Consider the following 19,433-nt stretch of genomic DNA (forward strand, 5'->3'; position numbering starts at 1 on the left):
TAATCAATGCTGTTAGCCTGTGGTAATTGCTGGCTGTCATCTGACTGCAATTTCTTCTTCTAGGCAGAGGTGAAAGGTTTCAGAAAAGCTTAGTAAGAAGACATACCCTGATTTTCTTTTTAAGCTGTGCTCTTGTAGCTGTTTCTGCTTGTTCTTTATATCTAGCCTATGCTGTCTTACTCCATGGTCCTGCCAACTCATGGTACTATGCTTGAAGACAAGGCATAATTTCTGAAAACATAGTTCACATGGGCATTACTCATGGGTTATTGGTTTTGTCTGTGGATAGACAACAGCCTGCTGATAGCAGTAGTAAATCATTTTGATAAATGGTCATTAAATGATAGAGTGTTTTGACATAGAGCAGTTAATGAGTTCTTGTATAAAAGCATGCTCTCAGGGCACCAGCCAGCTTGTTCAGGCAGATCACCTAAATGAATATAAAGAGTTCACTGGTGTTCAGTCATCATTGGCCCTGGGATGGTGTGAAATTCTTCCTGTTAGATGAAAAAACATTGCTTTTCAGTCAATCTCTCTTCTCTAGATGATGCTCTTAGAAGCCTGTGATTACTGCTGTTGCTCTGAGTGCTCTTCTGTGTAGTCCAGTGTCAGAAACTGGTCACCATTCTCTAGGTAGGTAGGCATGGAGGAAGGTTTGGGATGGGGTAAGTCCCAGCACTTCCCCTGGGCTGGTGGATTGTTTTACCCATGTCTGTGTGTGCTATTCCCATTTTGCTGAAACTGGCACAATAGACAACGGAACTGAAGCTGGCCAAGAAGCAGTACAAAATAAATAACTAAGTGGAGAAATCTTTGCAGTGTCTTTACATTTTCTGCTAGGCTCATGGGGGAAATGGTCGTCAGATTTTACTGAAATCCATTTCTTAGCTTTAAGCAAATAATGTAGGCTACTGTTTAAACACACCTCTTCATAACTGCTCGGAATTCTCTGCTTGGTATCTGAGCCTTAAAATTTTACGAAGCTTGAACTAAAATTATATGCAGTTATTGGCATTAATGCAGCAGTCAGCAATTTTTCATAAATAGCATTTGTTACAAAAGCAGAGACCTCCTTTTGACCTTCTGGTAGTAGGTCCTAAAATCTTGTAGATGGGAGAGGGAAGGAGAGGTGGTGAGTGTTCACATGGCTCTCTATAAGCAGGGAAGGAAGAAAGGGCTGTTATTTCTGGTTTAAAAAACTTGATTTTTTTTTTTTAACGCAGCAGTGAGGCCTGTGGTAGTCTGAGATAGACAGGGAGCTGAGCAGAATAACGAGGGCTGAACAGCAGTAGGAGGTGCAGTAGGTAAAAGCAAGAATCTGTCTCCAGTATAAACTTGGATATATTAAGTCCATGTTAAGTCAGTGCCTGAAAACTTCAGAATTCTTAAGTAGTTGAGGTCTGTTATTTTAACAAGCATTAGATTTGAACTAGTATTTGTTTTTTTAATGGAGAAAGAAAAAGAGGAAGTTTTCTACGTGGTCTTTTTTTACCTGTTTGAGAATAATGGCATTTTCACTCAGAGGGTGGTGAGGCACTGGCACAGGTTGCCCAAGGAGGCTGTGGATGCCCCATCCCTGCAGGCATTCAAGGCCAGGCTGGATGTGGCTCTGGGCAGCCTGGGCTGCTGGTTGGCGACCTGCACACAGCAGGGGGTTGGAGCTGGATGAGCATTGTGTTCCTTTGCAACCCAGGCCATTCTGTGATAGTGGCACTCTGATTGCAGTTTCATGTCACACTGAGCACACACTGTCATCTGTAACGCTGTGGAACAACATGGGACAGTTGGACTGTGTTACATCAGACCTCTGTTATAAATAAAATCCTGTTTGCCTGTGCATCCATCTATTCCACGATCTCTAAATGTCAGGAGCTCTCAGCACACATTTCTCATCCAAGAAGCAGTAATTGGCAAATAGTTCATTTACCACACAGCTGTATTTGTTGTTGCTGTAATGGCATATTATTTACCAGTGAAGACATTTAAAGCTTTCATACTTTTCCATCAGAGAGTATCCTCACAAATCCCTAATCTATTTATTTAATTTTCTCTAGATTTATGTAAATATTGAAAAAGAGGCGCCTTTCTGTATATTTAAAGCACCTTGGGCATACGGTAAGACTGCATTGCAAACAATCTGAAAAGTGTAGCAGTCTGCATCTGTCTCCCCAGGAGCAAACTAGGCAGCTCAAAAGCTCACATTTCTCCTTCTCTCTCTCATTAACAGTTTTCTCCCATTGTCATTCACTTTTTTTTTTTTCTTTTTTTTTTTTAATATCACTGTACCATGTATTAAAACTGTTTTAAAGAACTGAGTAAATTGTTAAGGAGTAGGACGTTTGAAAGAAACATGCAGCTGGATGAAGACTTACCCCATCCCCAGGCTCTGATGTAAGTGCTTCAGTAATGTGGGGCTGTGGACAGGTTGGTGAAATTCTCTTAACTGATCACAGTTTGAGAGGCCAAAGCCCTCTTGTTGAGTTAGTCTCTTACACAAGGTTTCATAGCATGGCCTGGGTTGCAAAGGCCCACAGCGCTCCTCCAGTCCCAACCCCTGCTGTGTGCAGGTCGCCAACCAGCAGCCCAGGCTGCCCAGAGCCACATCCAGCCTGGCCTTGAATGCCTGCAGGGATGGGGCATCCACAGCCTCCTTGGGCAACCTGTGCCAGTGCCTCACCACCCTCTGGGGGAAAAATGTCCTCCTAATAATTTGATTTTATGAAGTGTGCTTTTTTTTTCTTTTTTTCCCTTAAATGAGATAGCATGGAAGAAAGTAGCCAAGTAACCTTATGTCTGTGTTCAGAGGTGTGAAATGCTGCACTTCTCCCAAACTTTGTTTGGTTTATATTCCTGTGTTACTTGCAGATCCGTTAAGGATTTCTTTGGTGCTCTCTACCAGACTTAGAAACTGCTGGTGGCCATTTCGTGCTTTGCCTCCCTTTTGGTTTTGCCCAGCTGAATATACATAGAAAAATACGCAGAGGTTCTTTTTTGTACAACGTAGAATGAAACATTTATAACATGTTAACATGATTATGCTTGTTTATGTTTGCATTGTGTCCCAGGTGGCAGAATTTCAGAATTATCACTGGGTTGTGGCTTTAGAGAGCTTGAACTCGTCTGGGGAAACCAAGACTTCTGAATCAGGATGCACCAGCTTGCAGTTAGCAGACAGTACAGGAAGGAGAGTTTCACTTTCACCATACCATTTGCTTTCTGGTTTTGATACTGCATTTTAATCTCATCACGTTGTCATATCTGTTGTGTATGCTATTGGACTGTAAATTGTGGGGTTTTGCTTCTGGCTTTTGCCACTCACCTGAGACAGCTGATTCATTGTGCTATCTTAGTGCCTGCTAGCTGAAGATAATCTTACGTTCTCACTTTGAGATCCATGAGGGAAAAGCCCTGTGTAAAAAGCAGTGTTACTTGAGAGGCCACTGAGGAGTTAGCAAGCTTATAATATGGCACAGAAAGGAATAATACTGCAACACTGGAGTGCTGCAGTAAATCTGAATGGGAGATCTGATAGATAGGTGAGGTCACTTTATTTTAAGCCAAAGCCAACTTCACCTCTGCAGTCTCATACCCACACGCTCACAGATTGAAACATGTGGCTGTTTTTGTAGATAAATAATATAATCTTAAAAAAAAAAAAACACATTTCTTCATCTGATTTTCCTTTGCTGAGGCACAGAACATCAGTGCGACTGAGGGGTGGCACAGCAAGCTGTCATATACATGTCTTGACTGCCTATTTGACAACAGCAGCAATTCCTATCTGTAAGGCTATACTCCTAACGTGTAATCACTCCTTCAAAGCCTACTTGCACTGCTCAGATCTTAATCTAGCAATCTCTTCTAGGTTGTTGTAAAATGTGCAGTGGATGATGTGTTAATAGAAATCAAAGAACTCCAACTCCATGCTGTGCAGCAGATTTTGACTTTTTTTTTTCAACTTCTGGGTAATTAAAGCAATTCCTGATTTCATTCTGACAGATAAACAGAGGTCATATGACAACTGAAGCAAAGAGGGCTGCCAAGATGGAAAAGAAGCTGAAGATTTTGCTTGGTGGTTATCAGTCTCGAGCAATGGGCCTCATCAAACAGCTGAATGATTTGTGGGACCAAATAGAGCAGGCACACCTGGAGCTGCGTACCTTTGAGGAACTGAAGAAACATGAGGATGCTGCTATTCCACGGAGACTAGAGGTGAGTTTCCTCAGTGTGATGCCTTAGATCAAACGCAGACATTTTGTGGAAAGGATGTTTTTACAAAGCAAACTCTGAAGTTCACAGCCTGAGTTTGTACCAAGTTTTTAATGGTCTTCTTAAATTATACTTTTGCCTATTACCAGGCTCCTCTGCTGCACATTTCACTATCAAAGGTTCTGTGACATATTACAAGCTGGTACTAATCTACTAGCATGTTCTTTAACTTTGCTTTTATTTTATTTCCTCGTGTGGTTTATTTTATTAATCTTCTGCTATGCATGTCAGCAGAGGTTCTGTGTCGGTCTTAATTTGGCTCTTTTTGTTTTTAATTATTGCTGGAACTTAAGAGTAGATCTGCAAGTTGTGTAAAGCTTTCTATTACCTTAAAGGTCAGTGTACCCAAATTTATAGTGAAATCCTTTTTTTTTTAAAGCTTGATTGTATTCCTCTCTTAAACTGTGTTGTTGTTGTCAGATAAATGGACTTCTATAAACTGATACCATAACATCATCTTGGAACTGAATGTTAACATGGCCCACAGTTTCAGCAGCTAAGTAGCTGTAGTGCCATTTCAGTTTTGAGCTGTCCTCGGTGTTCAGGCTCTTGCTTGAGCTCTCCTCAACTCAGCAGGCTTGAGTTGCTGGCTGTCTGTCATTTGTGATCTTGACCATTGCCCCTGAGTAATACCAGCCTGCCTTGCTGGTTCTGAGTGATCAGGATGACTTTGAGGAGGAAAGAGGAGCTTCAAAGAGAAATACAAGAGTGAAAGGATATAAAATGAGCTAGTAGCTGGCAGTTTCAGAACCAGCAGTAGCTCTCATTCACACACTGCAGCATTAGCAGAACGGGGTCTGTGGAAGGCATTACTGCAGGAAGGTTGGAAGTACTGCAGGCTGTACTGAGGGTTGACTAAAAAGGTTTCTGAAAACTTCGTGGAAGAGGAGAATAGTAGATAACTGTTTTTTACAGGGAAATGCTTATGTGAAACCTCCCTTTCTGAAGCATTTCTTATCAGCTGCTGTTAAAAACAGGATGCTGAAATAAGATGACCAGAATGTTCAATGCTGTAGTTTTTCAAATAATTTTGTATTCTTGTATCTCAGCTTCCTCAGAAGGAACTGAAATCTAACCTTTGCTAAAGATCTGCAGACATGTGACTGACAGATTGTTTTCCTTTCAGTGTCTGAAGGAAGATGTGCAGCGACAGCAGGAGAGAGAAAAGGAGCTCCAGCAGAGATTTGCTGATTTCATGTTGGATAAAGAGACTTTTCAGTCGAAGTATTAAAGCACAAAGTTCCTTCATCACTGATGTAAGGTTTTTCAAGTATGCAGATACTTCTCCAGCAGCTTTTGCCATCAGTTGCAGAAAGCAAACGTAGTCTGCTGTTTGTATCTCACCCACTCTTTTTCCATTACTGGACTATTTCTGATGCTGTAGGTATGAATGGCTTTGTCAAGGATTTAAAAAAAAAAAAAAAAAAAAAGATTGAAATCTCCAACACTTCATTAAAAGAAAACCATCACTGTGGTATGATTTTAGCCATGTCTTCATTTACTAGGATCATCACATTATTCCTGGTGTTTTATCAGTCTTAAGATCTGTAAGGTAGGTGCCTGCAGAGTAATGCCTTTTGAATAAACCTGGAATGTCAAAAATAATCATGAAATGAAATGTCTGTCTTTTGACTAAGAAAAATCCACCCCAGCCCAGATCTCTGTCATGATACTGAATAAATTATTGTTAATTATTCTTCCCCACTTTTTAGTTCCCCTCAAAAAAACTGTCTTATAACAGGTAGGACTCATGCAAGGTGACTTTGGTCTATATAAAACAGTGTTATCAGGGTGGTGAGGTTCTGGCACTGCTGCCCAGAGCTATGTTGCCCCATCCCTGCAGGTTCCCAGAGCCATGAATGGGCTTTGGGCAGCCTGAGCTGGGGGTTTGGAGCTTGATAATCTTTAAGGTCCCTTCCAGCCAAAGCCATTCTTTGATTCTGTCCTGCATATAGCTGAAAATTCCCCTCTACATCAGAACATTCAAATGCTCGTGATGTGAGTCAGTCTAACTTCATCCTGTTGCTTGTCTCTCTGATCACCATCAGTTATTTATTCTGTCCAGCTTTTAGAACTGGCCTTTGCTTTCAAGCCATGGTCAGCCTTCATCTTCAAGCATTTCCTAGGCATGTTGTGTGAGTTAACGTGAGCTGGTGAAAGGTACAGAATGAGATGAGAACTTGAGCAGGCTGAATTGCATGGGTATGCCCCTACTGTGCCGTAGCTCACCTTCAGCCTTGCACACTATCATGCAGGGCTGTATGGAGTTACACAGTATGTATGTATGGAGCCCACAGTGCTTTGAGCTCCATGGTGGTACTTTGTGTTCCTTCTGGAGAGGAGGTGAGTTGGCGTGCTGTGTTGCCCAGAGCAGCCCTGGCGTGGGTTTGAGTAACCCAACGGGCTCCTCTGAGCACATCTCACAACAGGATTTCATTTTCTTACTGCTTTTTCTTCTGAATAGTAAGGATGGGATTGTTGAAAAGAGTGAATGCATCTTTCTATTTGTGGCGACAGTCTTTTCATATCCAGAATTTCTCCAAGTACAGCTTAGTGAGAACATTAAGTTAGATCTATGAAGTTAGATGTCAGTATTTATATAATTTTATCAGCTATTCTCAATGCTTTTAATGTTAGCATTTGCCAGTCATCTTATGAGAGGGTTGCTTTCATGTTCTGTTTTATTGTTTGTTTGTTTGTTTTTGGAGGTGTTCACCACCTCTTCAGTGATTGATCTTCCATTCAACTCTTACAGGATGGGTGTTAGGAGCAATTGTTCGTGGAAATGCATGGGGAAAAAGAGGTAAAACTATATATTAACAGCACTGAATTCAAACATCAAGCTGCACATATCAGCAGGATTGGGGATGTGTAGCTGCTTAAATGCTCTCCAGAGCAATCAGCAAGCAGTCAGGGAGGATTGAGAGGTGGATTGAGAGGTTTGTAGAGGCAACCTGTCAGATCTCTGTTGATCACTGATGGGCACAGGTGATGGAGGCAGCCTTGCTCACCTGGACATGGGTCTGAAATCTTAATGCAATTATAGACTGCATATGTGTTAAATATGTAGCTAACCCAGGGCACATCTGGAAAAAGGTATTAAGCATCAATCTCTTAGCATATGGGATAGCTTGTATGGGTTGTACCCAAAAGGAAAAGTGCGTATCATGACAGTTCTCATGGTTGTGTGGTAGCTAGAAGTATTAAGAGAAAACCCTTGTAGGTTTACCAATACCACAGCTACAATTATTTCTTTCTTTTTAAAGCTGCAACAGAGCCTCTGATGTTTTTTAATGTTTTTGAAAGCTTCAGAGCTAGAGAAGTATTTTGGTGTTCTGCCTGAGCAGATAGTTCTTAATGGTAAATTGAGAAGGATGGGGTGCTGAGGTGACTTCAAGCTGAGGTGTGACTATGGCACTGCATCTGCCTGTTTTTCCAGAAGTATTTCAGTGCTATGGGAAGATAATGCAGGCAGATGCTTGGGATGATGTCTGAGGCTGTTAGCCCTGAGTGCCTGGCACTGCTTTGCTGCTGTTGCTGAGCTCAGATGAAAGAAGTGCCAAAATTCACATGGGATGTTCTGTGTACGTGCATGTTGGACCCATAGAGGTGCGCAAGCAGGAGCAGGGCCAGGCTGGGACACCTGAGATCAAGGATTGCTGGTGTGACAGCTGAAGTTGAAGCACTTAGGAGATTTGTTCTACCAAAGCTGGGTGCTGGCAGGCACTGATGGTCCCAACGGCAGGCAATCATAGAATCATCAAGGTTGAAGAAGACCTCCGAGGTAATCCAGTCAAACCATCATCTTACCACCAATATTTCCCCACAAAACCGTGTCCCTCAGTACAGCATGTAAATGTTCCTTGAACATCTCCAGGGGCAATGACTCCACCACCTCCCTGTGCAGTCCATTCCAGCAACTGACCTCTCTTTCAGAAAAGAAATTATTCCTAAAATCCGAGCTGAACCTCCCTTGGCACAACTGTGGGCCATTCCCTCTAGTAATGTGGGAGAAGAGGCCAACCCCCACCTCACCACCACCTCCTTATGGGGTGTTGTAGAGAGCAATAAGGTCTTGGGCTTAGGCCCATTTTCTATTGAATTCTACTGAATTTCAGCCAACGATTCCCTTCCTGGAACAGGACTTGGCGTTTATATATTGGATCAGTCCTGCAGCTGGAGCTCTTTGAAGTTGGTGGAGTTGATAAGACTGTGATGGGCTTCCAATGAAATCAGACTCGGGTACCTGAGGAAGGTAACAGGACGGCATAAATTAGCATGGCTGATAACAACCAAAAGATGTGCTGGGAGAAAGGGGGAGGCTTCTAACATGCAGGAGGTTCTCTGTGAGAAATCCCACAGTGCTGGAGCCAGCTCCCAAAACGTGGCAGACATCCAAATTATGAGTTACTGCAGCCAGTAACAGTCAGATGCACTAATTCCCCACTTAATGGAGCAGAGAGTTTGTGTGCCACCAGGTAGCATCTTCTCTTTGCCCCTTGCTGCTGCTTTTGTGCCCTCGTTTGCTTGATGTGAGTGTTGGAGCAGCCCTTAGATCCAAGTTGGATGTGTAATCTGTTGTAGAGCCAGAGGCTGGGCTAGCTTTTGAGATTGAAAGTGCAAACAGCTGTGAAAATGGGGCAGAATTGCCTCTTCCAGAGGCTGTGCCACTTGGTTCTGTGGCTGAAAAGACTGAAGTGAGGGCTGCAGTGCCCCGAGATAAGAAGCTGATATGAGGAACTTACCCACAATTAGGCACTTCTAGCACATGAGAGTGTCTGAGCCCCTGATGGTAAATACTGGAGACGTGATGCTTTTTGCAAACATGGCCTGAACGCAGATTTCTAAATAGAAGGTGTCAAAACCCATGATGGATCTTTTTGCTTTGGCTGCAAACTAGCTAGTGGTGCCTTCAAGCCGTGTGTGAACTTTGGCTTGCCTTTGGTGTCCCGGGACAGCGATACTGCTGGGGAAGATGACATTACTGCGGTCTGGACTTCATCTGCCTCGCATCCATCTCAGGAATCCGACGTACAGTTGTCTTCCACAGTGCGGGTTCAAAGCAACACCTGTCTCCCGAGCAGGTTTTAAAAGCAAAGTATTAAATAGCATTTTCCCCACTCTCTTAGTTCAGCGAAATGCACTTTGAAAAATCGCCAGATACTTATCTGAAAGCAAAGTGTCCCCGTAACTGGTTCCAGACTTGTGTTTTCTGCCTTGCTGGGGCTGCAGCTTGTCTTTTTGCTTACCAACAACGGAAGACGTGGTTCTGCTTGTCTGGAAGTCTTGTGCTCCCATTGACTCCCATGGGAGCAAGAGCAGCCCCTGACTCAGGAAAAGACATAAAGCATGTGCTTAAAGTGGATGTAAGCCAACCCATTGCTGTAACCCCCTAAAGTGCATGCAATTGTCTGATCACGTTAAAAATTGTATCTGGTCTCAACGTGGCCCGTGTTGAATAAGGCCCTTCATGACTTTGAGGCAATGGAGAGTAGCAGGGGTTAAAAAGAGGGGCCTCAGAGTTGAAGTGCAGGATCATAGAATCACCAAGGTTGGAAAAGACCTCCAAGGTCACCCAGTCCAAGCATCCAGCTACCACCACCATTTCCCCACTAAACCATGTCTCTCAGTATGGTTCTGGAACACCTCTAGGGATGGTGCCCCACCTGAAGTCAGCCTGGATCTCCTCTGCCCCTCTCCCTCTCCTCTCGATTATTCCCCAGGCGATAGGAAATGAGATATATATTTTCTTGGTCTTCTCTGCAATTTATTATGAGATGCCTTAGTTTCAAGGTTAGAAAAATCTCCCAAATCAAAAATCTTTTGCATATTGGATTAGACAGGTCTGCCTCATCAGGTCAGCCTCATCAGGTCACTTTCAGGTTTCCATGTTACAACAGTGGTCCTGATGCATTTGGCCTCCTCAAAGGAGATGGAAGTACTTCTTTTAAGATCACTGATGTACACTGAAAGCGTTTATGAATTGTGACGTGAGGAGACACAGACTGTCTTCTTATTTGTGCAGCTCGTACATCAGATCCCTTGCCAAAGACATGCTGCAGGTCAATGCCTCAGCATCAGACCAGAGAGCACACCGCACTCCTCTCTTCTTCCTCTCCTATTTCTCTCCCTCCTTTCTATCCTCCTCAAAAGAAACGCAGGGTCTATTTTGTGTAATTACCATTCCAGCAGCGTTTTAAGGCACGTTGTGCACCTCGGGTGAGATCTTGGCCCCAGTGAGGTCAAGGGAAGATTTGGCTTCAGTGATGCTGAGATTTCCTCCGCTCTCCTCCCATCTGCACTGGATAAGCCTTTCTGTCGGGAGAAGAAAAAGATCCTCTTCTGACAAATAGTCACAGAGGCAGAGTGAAGCTGAACCAGCCAGCTGGGATTACATCTCTACTCCATAGCCAAGAAAAGCTTTTCCAGGGCTAATTATGACTGAAGGGACTGAATCCACCGGCTGAACCTCAGACAGAAAGGCACCCCGCAGTCATTCAGCTTATGGGTTTTTTTTAACTAATTGTTAATCTTGATCATATCTAGCCGTTGTGTAAAGCACTGATTTCAAAGCTGTCTCTCTCTTATCTATTTGCGTTCATGAATTATCTTAGGGCCTGGGCAGGACCAGCACTGTAGCTGGATCTTAAAGCACAAGTTGACTGACTGTGTTAATTGATCTGCACGGCAGACCATGAGGTGGCTATAAATAGAAGAAAAATTATTCCTTAGATTATTCCCCCCTCTTTCTGTTCTTGATTCAAACTCAACCAAATCCATCTTTAGTGCAGAACAGATTTGCTTCTCCTTGGCCTGATCTTCTTCCAAAGATTTTCAAGGCTTCGGGGGCTGGTAGGCTCTTCCATTGGACTGTATACGTGGAAAGCACAGATATTTATGAAGCTGTGAACTCTGAAACTGGAACCCCACCTCCCTTTTCCAGCTGTTTCATTCAAAGATACCCTCCCTCCAAGCCATGCTTCTTTCATGTCCTTAGCTCATCCTGGCTACAACTCAAAGATTTTAGTCTGTCTTTCTATGATAAACAGCAATGCTACGGGAGTCCAGGCAAAAAGCATCCTTCAATCTACCAGCAGGGTAGGGTTGGATTTTTCCAAAGGAGCTCCCTGCCTTGGATGCCAAGAAAGGGACCATGCCCTGTGGAAGTCTCCAAGCATAAGAACGAATGTGGTTGTGGCCATTTACACTGAGCTTGACTCCAGACAGATGCCTGGGGCTCCTGGGGACGCTGTGGCTTGTGCCAGTCGTGGTGGTTGGGAAGTAAGCCTCCAGTTCTGGGTGTGTCTGTGGTACAGAAATTAGGGGTCCTTGGGCAACCTGAGCTGATGGGTGGCAAGGGGTGGAACTAGATGATCGTCAAGGTCCCTTCTAACCCAAGTCCTTCTATGATCCTCTGATTTTGTGATTCTATGGTTCTACGATTCTGTGACTGAAGAAAGCTTTTCGGACCCAAGTAACTGAATTCATAGAGTCATTTGAGTTGGAAGAGACCCTTGAATGTTATCTAGTCCAACTCCCTGCAGTGCGCAGAGACAACCACAGCCCCATCAGGTGCTCAGAGCCCCATCCCCTGACCTTGGATGTCTGCAGAGATGGGGCACAATTGCCTCTGTGAGCAATGTCTGCAAGTCCCATTTGTGAACACTGAGGTATTCCTGTTGCATCCACCAACTGTACTGAGATGCTTCTATTTTCTTCAGGAACACCAGTCCAGCGCCACTGTCCCGCTGGCATTTAGGAGCAGCGGGCAGCCCAGACCCTGCTGAGAACTGCCCTTGACACAAAAGTAAATTTGCTTTAGGAATCTGAGTTTGCAGGATTTTAACCTTTCAGAGAGAGACCTTTGATCTGCTGTGGCCAGAATATCCACGGCCATTGTGAGCAAAACCAGGGAGAGTTAAGGATCAGCCTCTCCCCACCCATCCCATTCATTTGGGGATCAGAAGGCTGAGAACAGCTGTGCAGCGGCTGCCACTGCCCACAGCTGGAAGCAGTTTGCTTACAGAGACCAAATGCAGCCCCCAAGCCCTGGGGTTCCACCCCAGGATACTGCAGGGGAGCCAGGCAAGGCAGGGGAAGGGAGGGAGGTACGCGGCTGTAATGAAGTGCACACATGTGTATGTGTGAAGGAATGACCTGACACGTGAGACATGTGCCAGCAACGCTTTTAAAAGTGCATCCTGATGCTTTTCTACTCGTGTCACATGAGCAGGGCTGACCTCAAATGCCTTCTGTCTGGCATCACCACGCTGCCAGAGCTGATGGCGCTTGGGTGATGTATCAGTCTGTGGTCGTCTCTGGCTCAAGTTCACCAGCGGAGCACCTGATCTGTAGAGTCCAAGAGGAGGGACACTCAGTTCAAATAGGCTCATCCTGACAGCTCTCTGCTGGCCAGCAATGCCTGCACCTGGACCTGCCCAATTTACACCACAGCAACAAGGTGCTCAGCTCATCCTCATCCCTCATCGCCGGACTAGGGTAGCACCTCTGGAAGAGGGTAGGAGGCTCCCATGGCATTATGCATTTGCCAAAGGGACAGCATGGCCAATCTTTGTCCATCTCAGTAGAACCTGGCACTGAGCACGCAGGTAAGGTGGTGTCCTCTACACGTAGCACCTAAGAACATTGTCAGTACCCAGTAGCTGCCTGCTAATAAAGGCCAAGTGCTTGGCAAAGGACTCTGCTTGAGCAAAGCTATGGTGTTCCCTTCATTTCTGAGTCCTGATGTGTTTTAAAGTTACATCTCTGCCCTGCACTCATATCTACTGATACACACAAACCCTTCTCGGCCCCATCCAGCATCACCCCATTTCCACAGCCTGCAGTAGGACACCCTCCCCGCACAACACGTCTGCATGTCATTAGAGGCAATGCCAGACGCTGGCTGCCCTTGCTGTGTAAACACTGCAGAGGTACTGAAGATAGCATCATATGATTTCCCGAAGTTACATCTTTTCTTCTACACTGAGGCTAGAAAATGGCAAACAGGACAAAGGATTTGGCTCCACTGTATTCACTGCTGTCGTGACTCACGAGTTATTTTTGTCTTTTTCGTAAGAGAACAAATGGCCACAGTAATTAATCTCTGTCTGCTTTGACAATGGCCTGGCCAAAACACATCATGTTCTTGCAGACAGTCAAAGTAAGGAGAGAAGTGCAACAACGTCATGTGTGCATGGCTGTGTTTTTAACATTTGTTTAAAATGTTTCCCATTTTACATGTCTTTAAGATATGCTTATGTATTTATACACTGTACTTAAAACATTAGAGTTGGAAGGGAGCTCTGAGGGCCGTCCAGTCCAACTCCCTGCAATGCACAGGGACACCACAGCTACATCAGGTTGCCCAGGGCCTGATCCAGCCTGACCTTGAAGGTCTCCAGGGATGGGGCATCCACTGCATCTCTGGGCAACCTGTGCCAGTGCCTCATCACCTGCACTGTAACAGACTTTTTCCTCATCTCCAAACTAAATCTGCCCTCTTTGACCTTGAAGCCATTTCCCCTTGTTCTCTCACCACAGACCCTGATCAAGAGTCAGAAGATGCAGACGTGTTGTGCGGGGAGGGTGTCCTACTGCAGGCTGCCTTCTTTCCTGTAGCTCCCCTTTAGATGCTGACAGGCTGCTCTCAGGTCACCTCGCAGCCTTCCCTTCCCTTCTCCATCTGCACAGCCCCAGCTCCCTCAGTCTGTCCTCACAGGAGAGGTGTTCCTTCCCTTGGGTCATTTTTGTGGCCCTTCTCTGGACACACTCCAACAGCTCCACGCCTCTCCTGTGCTGAGGACTCCACATCTGGGCACAGTGCTCCAGGTGAGGTCTCGCCATTGCAGAGCAGAGGGGCAGGATCACCTCCGTTATTCTGCTGGCCACGTTGCTTTTGGTGCAGCACAGGACATGGCTGGCTTTCTGGGCTGCAAGGGCACATTTCTGATTCACACCCAGCTTGCCATCCACCAGCACCCCCAGGGCTTTTTTGGCTCAGTCCTTTTATCCCCCAGCTTCTATTGGTAGCAGGGGTTGCCTTGACCCTGGTGCAAGATTTGGATTTGTTGAATCTCATGAGGTTCACCTGGGCCCACTGCTCAGCCTGTCTAGGTTTTGAAACAAGAGCTAATCAAATGATGGCAAAAGCAAAACTAAATCAAATCTTTTCAAGAGGATCCAATGAGGGAGCACCCACTCCCCGTGTTTAACTCTGCCAACTTTATTGGCTAATAATCATTTTTTTACAGAAAAAATGTTTGTTGCAATCAAACACTCCCCCGGCAGCCTCTACTGGGCTGGTTGAGCAATGAAAAGATTTATTAGTGCAGAATATGTTAACGACAAATTCAAGGAGGAACAACCAGGAAGTCGGTGAGCATGACATTGCCATGAAATCTCTCCAAGGTTGTGAGCTTGTCCATTGCTCCCTATGGGGTAACAACCATCCCCAACAACCATCTGGCAACTCGTGTGTTTGTCACCCAACGTGCACAAAGGGAAATAATGATGGACAGCAGTGCGGACCTGCTGATAAAAACTCTTCCACAAGCTCCAACGTGTAAACACTTGAGAGTTTAAGCAACCCCTGATTGTTGGCCTAACAAAATGCTTCTGCACAGTACTGCTCATCCTGTAAGTACAAATTATGGTTTCTTGTCCCTTCCTATGAAACATCATGTTCTCATGGTCTAGAGGATATGAGCTAGACAAGCCTGTCTAGCAAACTCACCATAAAATGACAGTCCCTCATAGGATTTGCACATCCTAAAATAAGAAACATCTATTTTTGGTACCCGCTCGTCAGTATTAGCACACTATCCAAACTATCCCATGTAATAGCTTTTCTTGCAGTGACCTTAAGACACAACAGGACATCCTCCAGGCCTGTTGTAGCAATAAGAGCAATTCTTTTTCTTTCTCCACGAAAAGTGAGAAAAAAAAACTAGTTTTCTGCACCATCTGACATTTTTTTTTTTTTTTTTATCCAAACAAAGAATATATTTTGGAGTTGCCTTTTTCTCTCCACCTACAGGAGAAATTTGCAGGCTATATACTCCTTCATTCTTTCAGTGCTGGGATATCTGTATCTGTGTTGAAGATAAACAGTGACAAGTTTCTCTTACTTTCAATTTACAGAGGGTTTGGACTGATGTGTTTCCTAGAGTTCCATGGAACTGATAGAAAAAACTTTTAAAAACCAGTAAGGGAAAATACACAAATATTTCCTGTATTTGCTTCTTATCCAATAGTTTACAAGAACTGCTCAGCAAAGGGAAGCAAAAGCTGAATTTCAACCCACCCCAGACCAATACAGAGCTTCTGGTGGAAACCATGTTGGGATTAAATGATTTCCTTTGGTTTTTATCCAAAACCGAACTGAACGTGGATTTCTGGGTTGAGTTTCAGTTTGAATTTTTGGTTTTATTCTTTTATGAAGAATTAAGTGAAACTTGGGAGGTTCAAACCGTCATTGAATGATCCTGAAAAACGATCTGCAAAACCCATTGCTCTGGAGTCCTGTTTCGTGCCTTTGATCTTGGCAGATGCTGGGAGCAGCTCTCATGTCTCTTCCAACCTACAAAAAACAAACAAACAAACAAAAAACCAGGCCAGTAAAGCCACAACGAAGCCATACATTTTTATGCAAAGGCTATCATGTCCCAGAAACACCATCCAATCCCAGCCACTACCCTGGGGTCAGCTGGAAAGTAGGAAAACCCAGAGTCCACCGTTCTGCCAGGAAGGGTCCACCAAAGACAGCAGGTTCCACCCTGAGCACCAAGAGAGCTAAATGGGAGAGGCAGAAAGCTGGGAATCCTACTGCCTTCCTCTGAAAAGAGGAAAACATTTACTTTCCTCAGCTGAAATAACAGGCAGTGCTCTTGAGTCTTCAACATGGTCCATGAGACCTCGATTATGGGATACAGCTGTCCCTGAGCAACCCAGCCCAGCTGATGGATGCCATGGGGTGAGCGTGGACCTGCCTAGCCATCCAACCAATGAGCATTTTATTGTTGCTTACCTACCCACCTAAAACCCAGGCTGTAGTTCTGAGCTGTGTTAGCTTTGGTAGGAGACGAGCTGCAAGAATTTCCTGCCCAGCCATCCTTGCTCTTCTCCCTCCGCCTGTCCATGATCCAGCTTAAAGTCTGGCCCATAGAAGGAGGTGGGATGATGAAAGTGGGGAGGGGCTGCATCTAGGGTTGAAAAACTTCGGGACAGGAGGAGCTTATGAAGCTCTTAACTCTCCAAAAACATCCTTAAGTTCTCCCATTGAACCCTTTCTGTGGGTTCAATGTGTGGATGTGGGATGTCTCCCAGTCTACCCATCTTTATGGGGCATGTATTCCCTGTGCTTTTATTTTCTTGTCCCCCTTCAAATGCTCCCTGTATCCAGTTGCTCATGGTTGAATTCCAAGGACTTTAAATAGTCTGGCAGTCCTTCCACTTTTATAATTCGATTTTGCTTACATTCAGAAGAAAGTTTGTCTTCAGTCCCCCCCCAAAAAAGATGGGGAGAGGGAGAAGGAAAAAACAGGAAAAATCTCATTCACCCACCAGCAAAGAAGTGAGATGCAAAAAGACAAGATAATTCCCATCCAGCTATATTCATAGCACTGCAGTGCATTTCGTTTCAGTGTCTGCATGGCCCTTTGTAGCAGCCATCTGATTGAAGATTATTTATACTGCATGTTATGTGCACTAATGAGAAAATGATTCTAAATTGCCCTTGGGGATGGTTATGATTAAACTATTTGCCTTCGCTTCCTCCAGAAAATTAAAGCAACCAAAAGAAAGAGAGAGAATAAAAATACATGTATTTGCAGGGGAAAAAAAAAAGGAGAATCTGTGAAGCGGTCAGAATAACAGTTTGGTAACGTTTGTGAATTCCTAGGAACATTTTTATTCATAAACCTGGTGATTGGCCCAATATTTCACACTGCAATTTGAAGCTGAAGCAGTTACAAATCCATGGAGTGGAGAAGCACTTTGGAGGGCTGTGCTGGGCATGATTTGCTGTGTTGTCAACCAGTCCGAAGCCCTGATCTGCTTTAATTGCACACGACTGAAGCAGCCAGAGCCTTCTGTGCCACTGACAAGCTGCTCCGAGGCGTCAGACGTCTGTCTCTTAAAAAGAGCATTTCAGAGGCTCCCATTCAAGGAGCCTCATTCAGACATTTTATTTAAACTCTTAAATCTTTTGAGCTTGGGATGAATAAACAAGTCCCTGAAATGCAATCCATTCTTGCCGGTCAAAGTTTGCAAGTGTTTTTTTGCAGAGAAGAAACAAAATGTCATTTGTGCTTCCTTTGGCCTTTTTAAACAGAGCAGGATTTGGGGAGCCAGGAGCAACACTGCATGAAAAGCCCGTGTGCCCGCCGTTGTGCACAGCAGTGCAAGCCCTGTGTGTGACCATCCGTGGCTGCTGAATTACCTCATTAGTCCATTAACCGTGTGCAAACAACATGGGGGCAGTTTGCCAGCTCACACAGCCTCGGAATTACAAATTTAAGTAGGTAAAGTTATCTGAAGTCCATGGTTCCCAGAGGGGAGCCTACATTTCTCCAGTGGTCCCAAGTCTCTCTAAGTCCCACAGTGGACTAGCCACAGTTTGGAGACCCAATGGAGCAACCAAAAGCTGCGTGATGGAGTCTTTCTATAGAGGTCTTGATGATGCTATGACAAAGTTTTCAACGTGTCCCTTGCTGTGTTTTATTCTATATCTTTCACAGGGATAGTGGCTCTTCGCAAGGGTGGATAGTGATAGGAGAAGGGGGAATGGTTTTAAAGTGAGACAGGGGAGGTTTGGGTTGGATATGAGGAGGAAGTTTTTGAGCCAGAGGGTGGTGAGGCACTGGCACAGGTTGCCCAAGGAGGCTGTGGATGCCCCATCCCTGCAGGCATTCAAGGCCAGGCTGGATGTGGCTCTGGGCAGCCTGGGCTGCTGGTTGGCGACCTGCACACAGCAGGGGGTTGGAGCTGGAGGAGCGCTGCGGTTCTTTTCAACCCAGGCCATGCTGGGATTCTATGATTCTGTAATGACTTAAAAAAAAAATTTGTTGTGAACCTATCTGTACAATTCCAGATAGATTGAAAGCCATTTTATGTGAAGCTTCATCTTCCCTTATTTGGGATGAGAGGAACAAGCCGTTCCTTTCCTCTGGCTCTTATAAATGAGTAGCTTGGATGCAGATGTCTGCACCAGAGATATCTGAAGATGGGGAAGTTTTGTGAGAAATGCTGTTTTTCTGGGGTAGCAGAGACAACTGCAGTCTCAAAATGAGATGTTAAGGAAGATGTTGGCCCAATATTTGCATTGAAGTAGAAGTTACTGTGGCTTATAGTCGTAGAATGGCCTGGGTTGGAAGGGATCTCACAGATCATTCATTTCCAATCCCCTGCCACAGGCAGGGATGCTGGCCATTAAATCAGGCACCAGATCATGCCACCCATCCAGCCTGGCCTTAAACACCTCCTGGGATAGGGCATTCATATTTTGACCTGGGGGACTACATAAAGGAGCTGAACTCCACACCACTGGGACTCCAGTCTATGCCAAGACTGTAGATGTTTAATGTCTTGGTTCTCCTGATGCCTTCCTATACTAGAAAGGAATGCCTGGATCCCTGGGAATTTAATCATGCATGTTTCTATGCATGGGTATACACATGTGCATAGGATATGGAGGAGGCAGACTCTCCTGGACACGTGCATTGCAACTGGGAAACTATCCCTTAAGTCTTCTCTCATCTCGTGCAGAAGGATTTTGGCTTTGCTGGCAAGAATGCATATTAAATTGACCCCACACTTAAATCCAAAGGCAGTCTTCTTTGTTTCCCCCACCACTGCCCCCCGATAACTGGAAGGTTATGTGTGCTTTAGCTACTGGTCAGACTGATGGTGCCTGCCAAAAAGCTTTCAGGGAATTTCCTCACTATGTAACAAATTTATGAGTCATATGAAAATCTGGGAAATGATTCAACCAGCTGTCTTTCGTTGACTCAAAGATTTTTACAACACCTCCGTGCCTCATCTTTGATTTGAGCCAGCAGAATGGTTTATTGTAACATCAAATGATCTTATGTTCGCTCGAAGGATGCTTCCTACTACTACCAAAAAAAAAAAAAAAAATACCAACCAAAAAACCTGTAAAACTT

The 19,433-nt window shown here is 44.7% G+C and overlaps 1 protein-coding gene across 1 annotated transcript in view; it reads left to right on the top strand.

Annotated features, from left to right (window-relative positions):
- Positions 1–5,500, top strand: part of CDC5L (cell division cycle 5 like) — a gene marked incomplete at both ends in the record, with an annotated part of 30,605 nt that extends 25,105 nt beyond the window's left edge. The window contains 2 exons of the mRNA XM_079550013.1: positions 4,000–4,212; positions 5,396–5,500. Of these exons, the coding sequence (XP_079406139.1) occupies positions 4,000–4,212; positions 5,396–5,500 (318 nt within the window). The remainder of the gene's footprint in view (positions 1–3,999; positions 4,213–5,395) is intronic.
- Positions 5,501–19,433: the final 13,933 nt, after the last annotated feature.

This window comes from Tetrao urogallus, assembly GCF_951394365.1.
Source record: "Tetrao urogallus genome assembly, chromosome: 2".
Lineage (NCBI taxonomy): Eukaryota > Metazoa > Chordata > Aves > Galliformes > Phasianidae > Tetrao > Tetrao urogallus.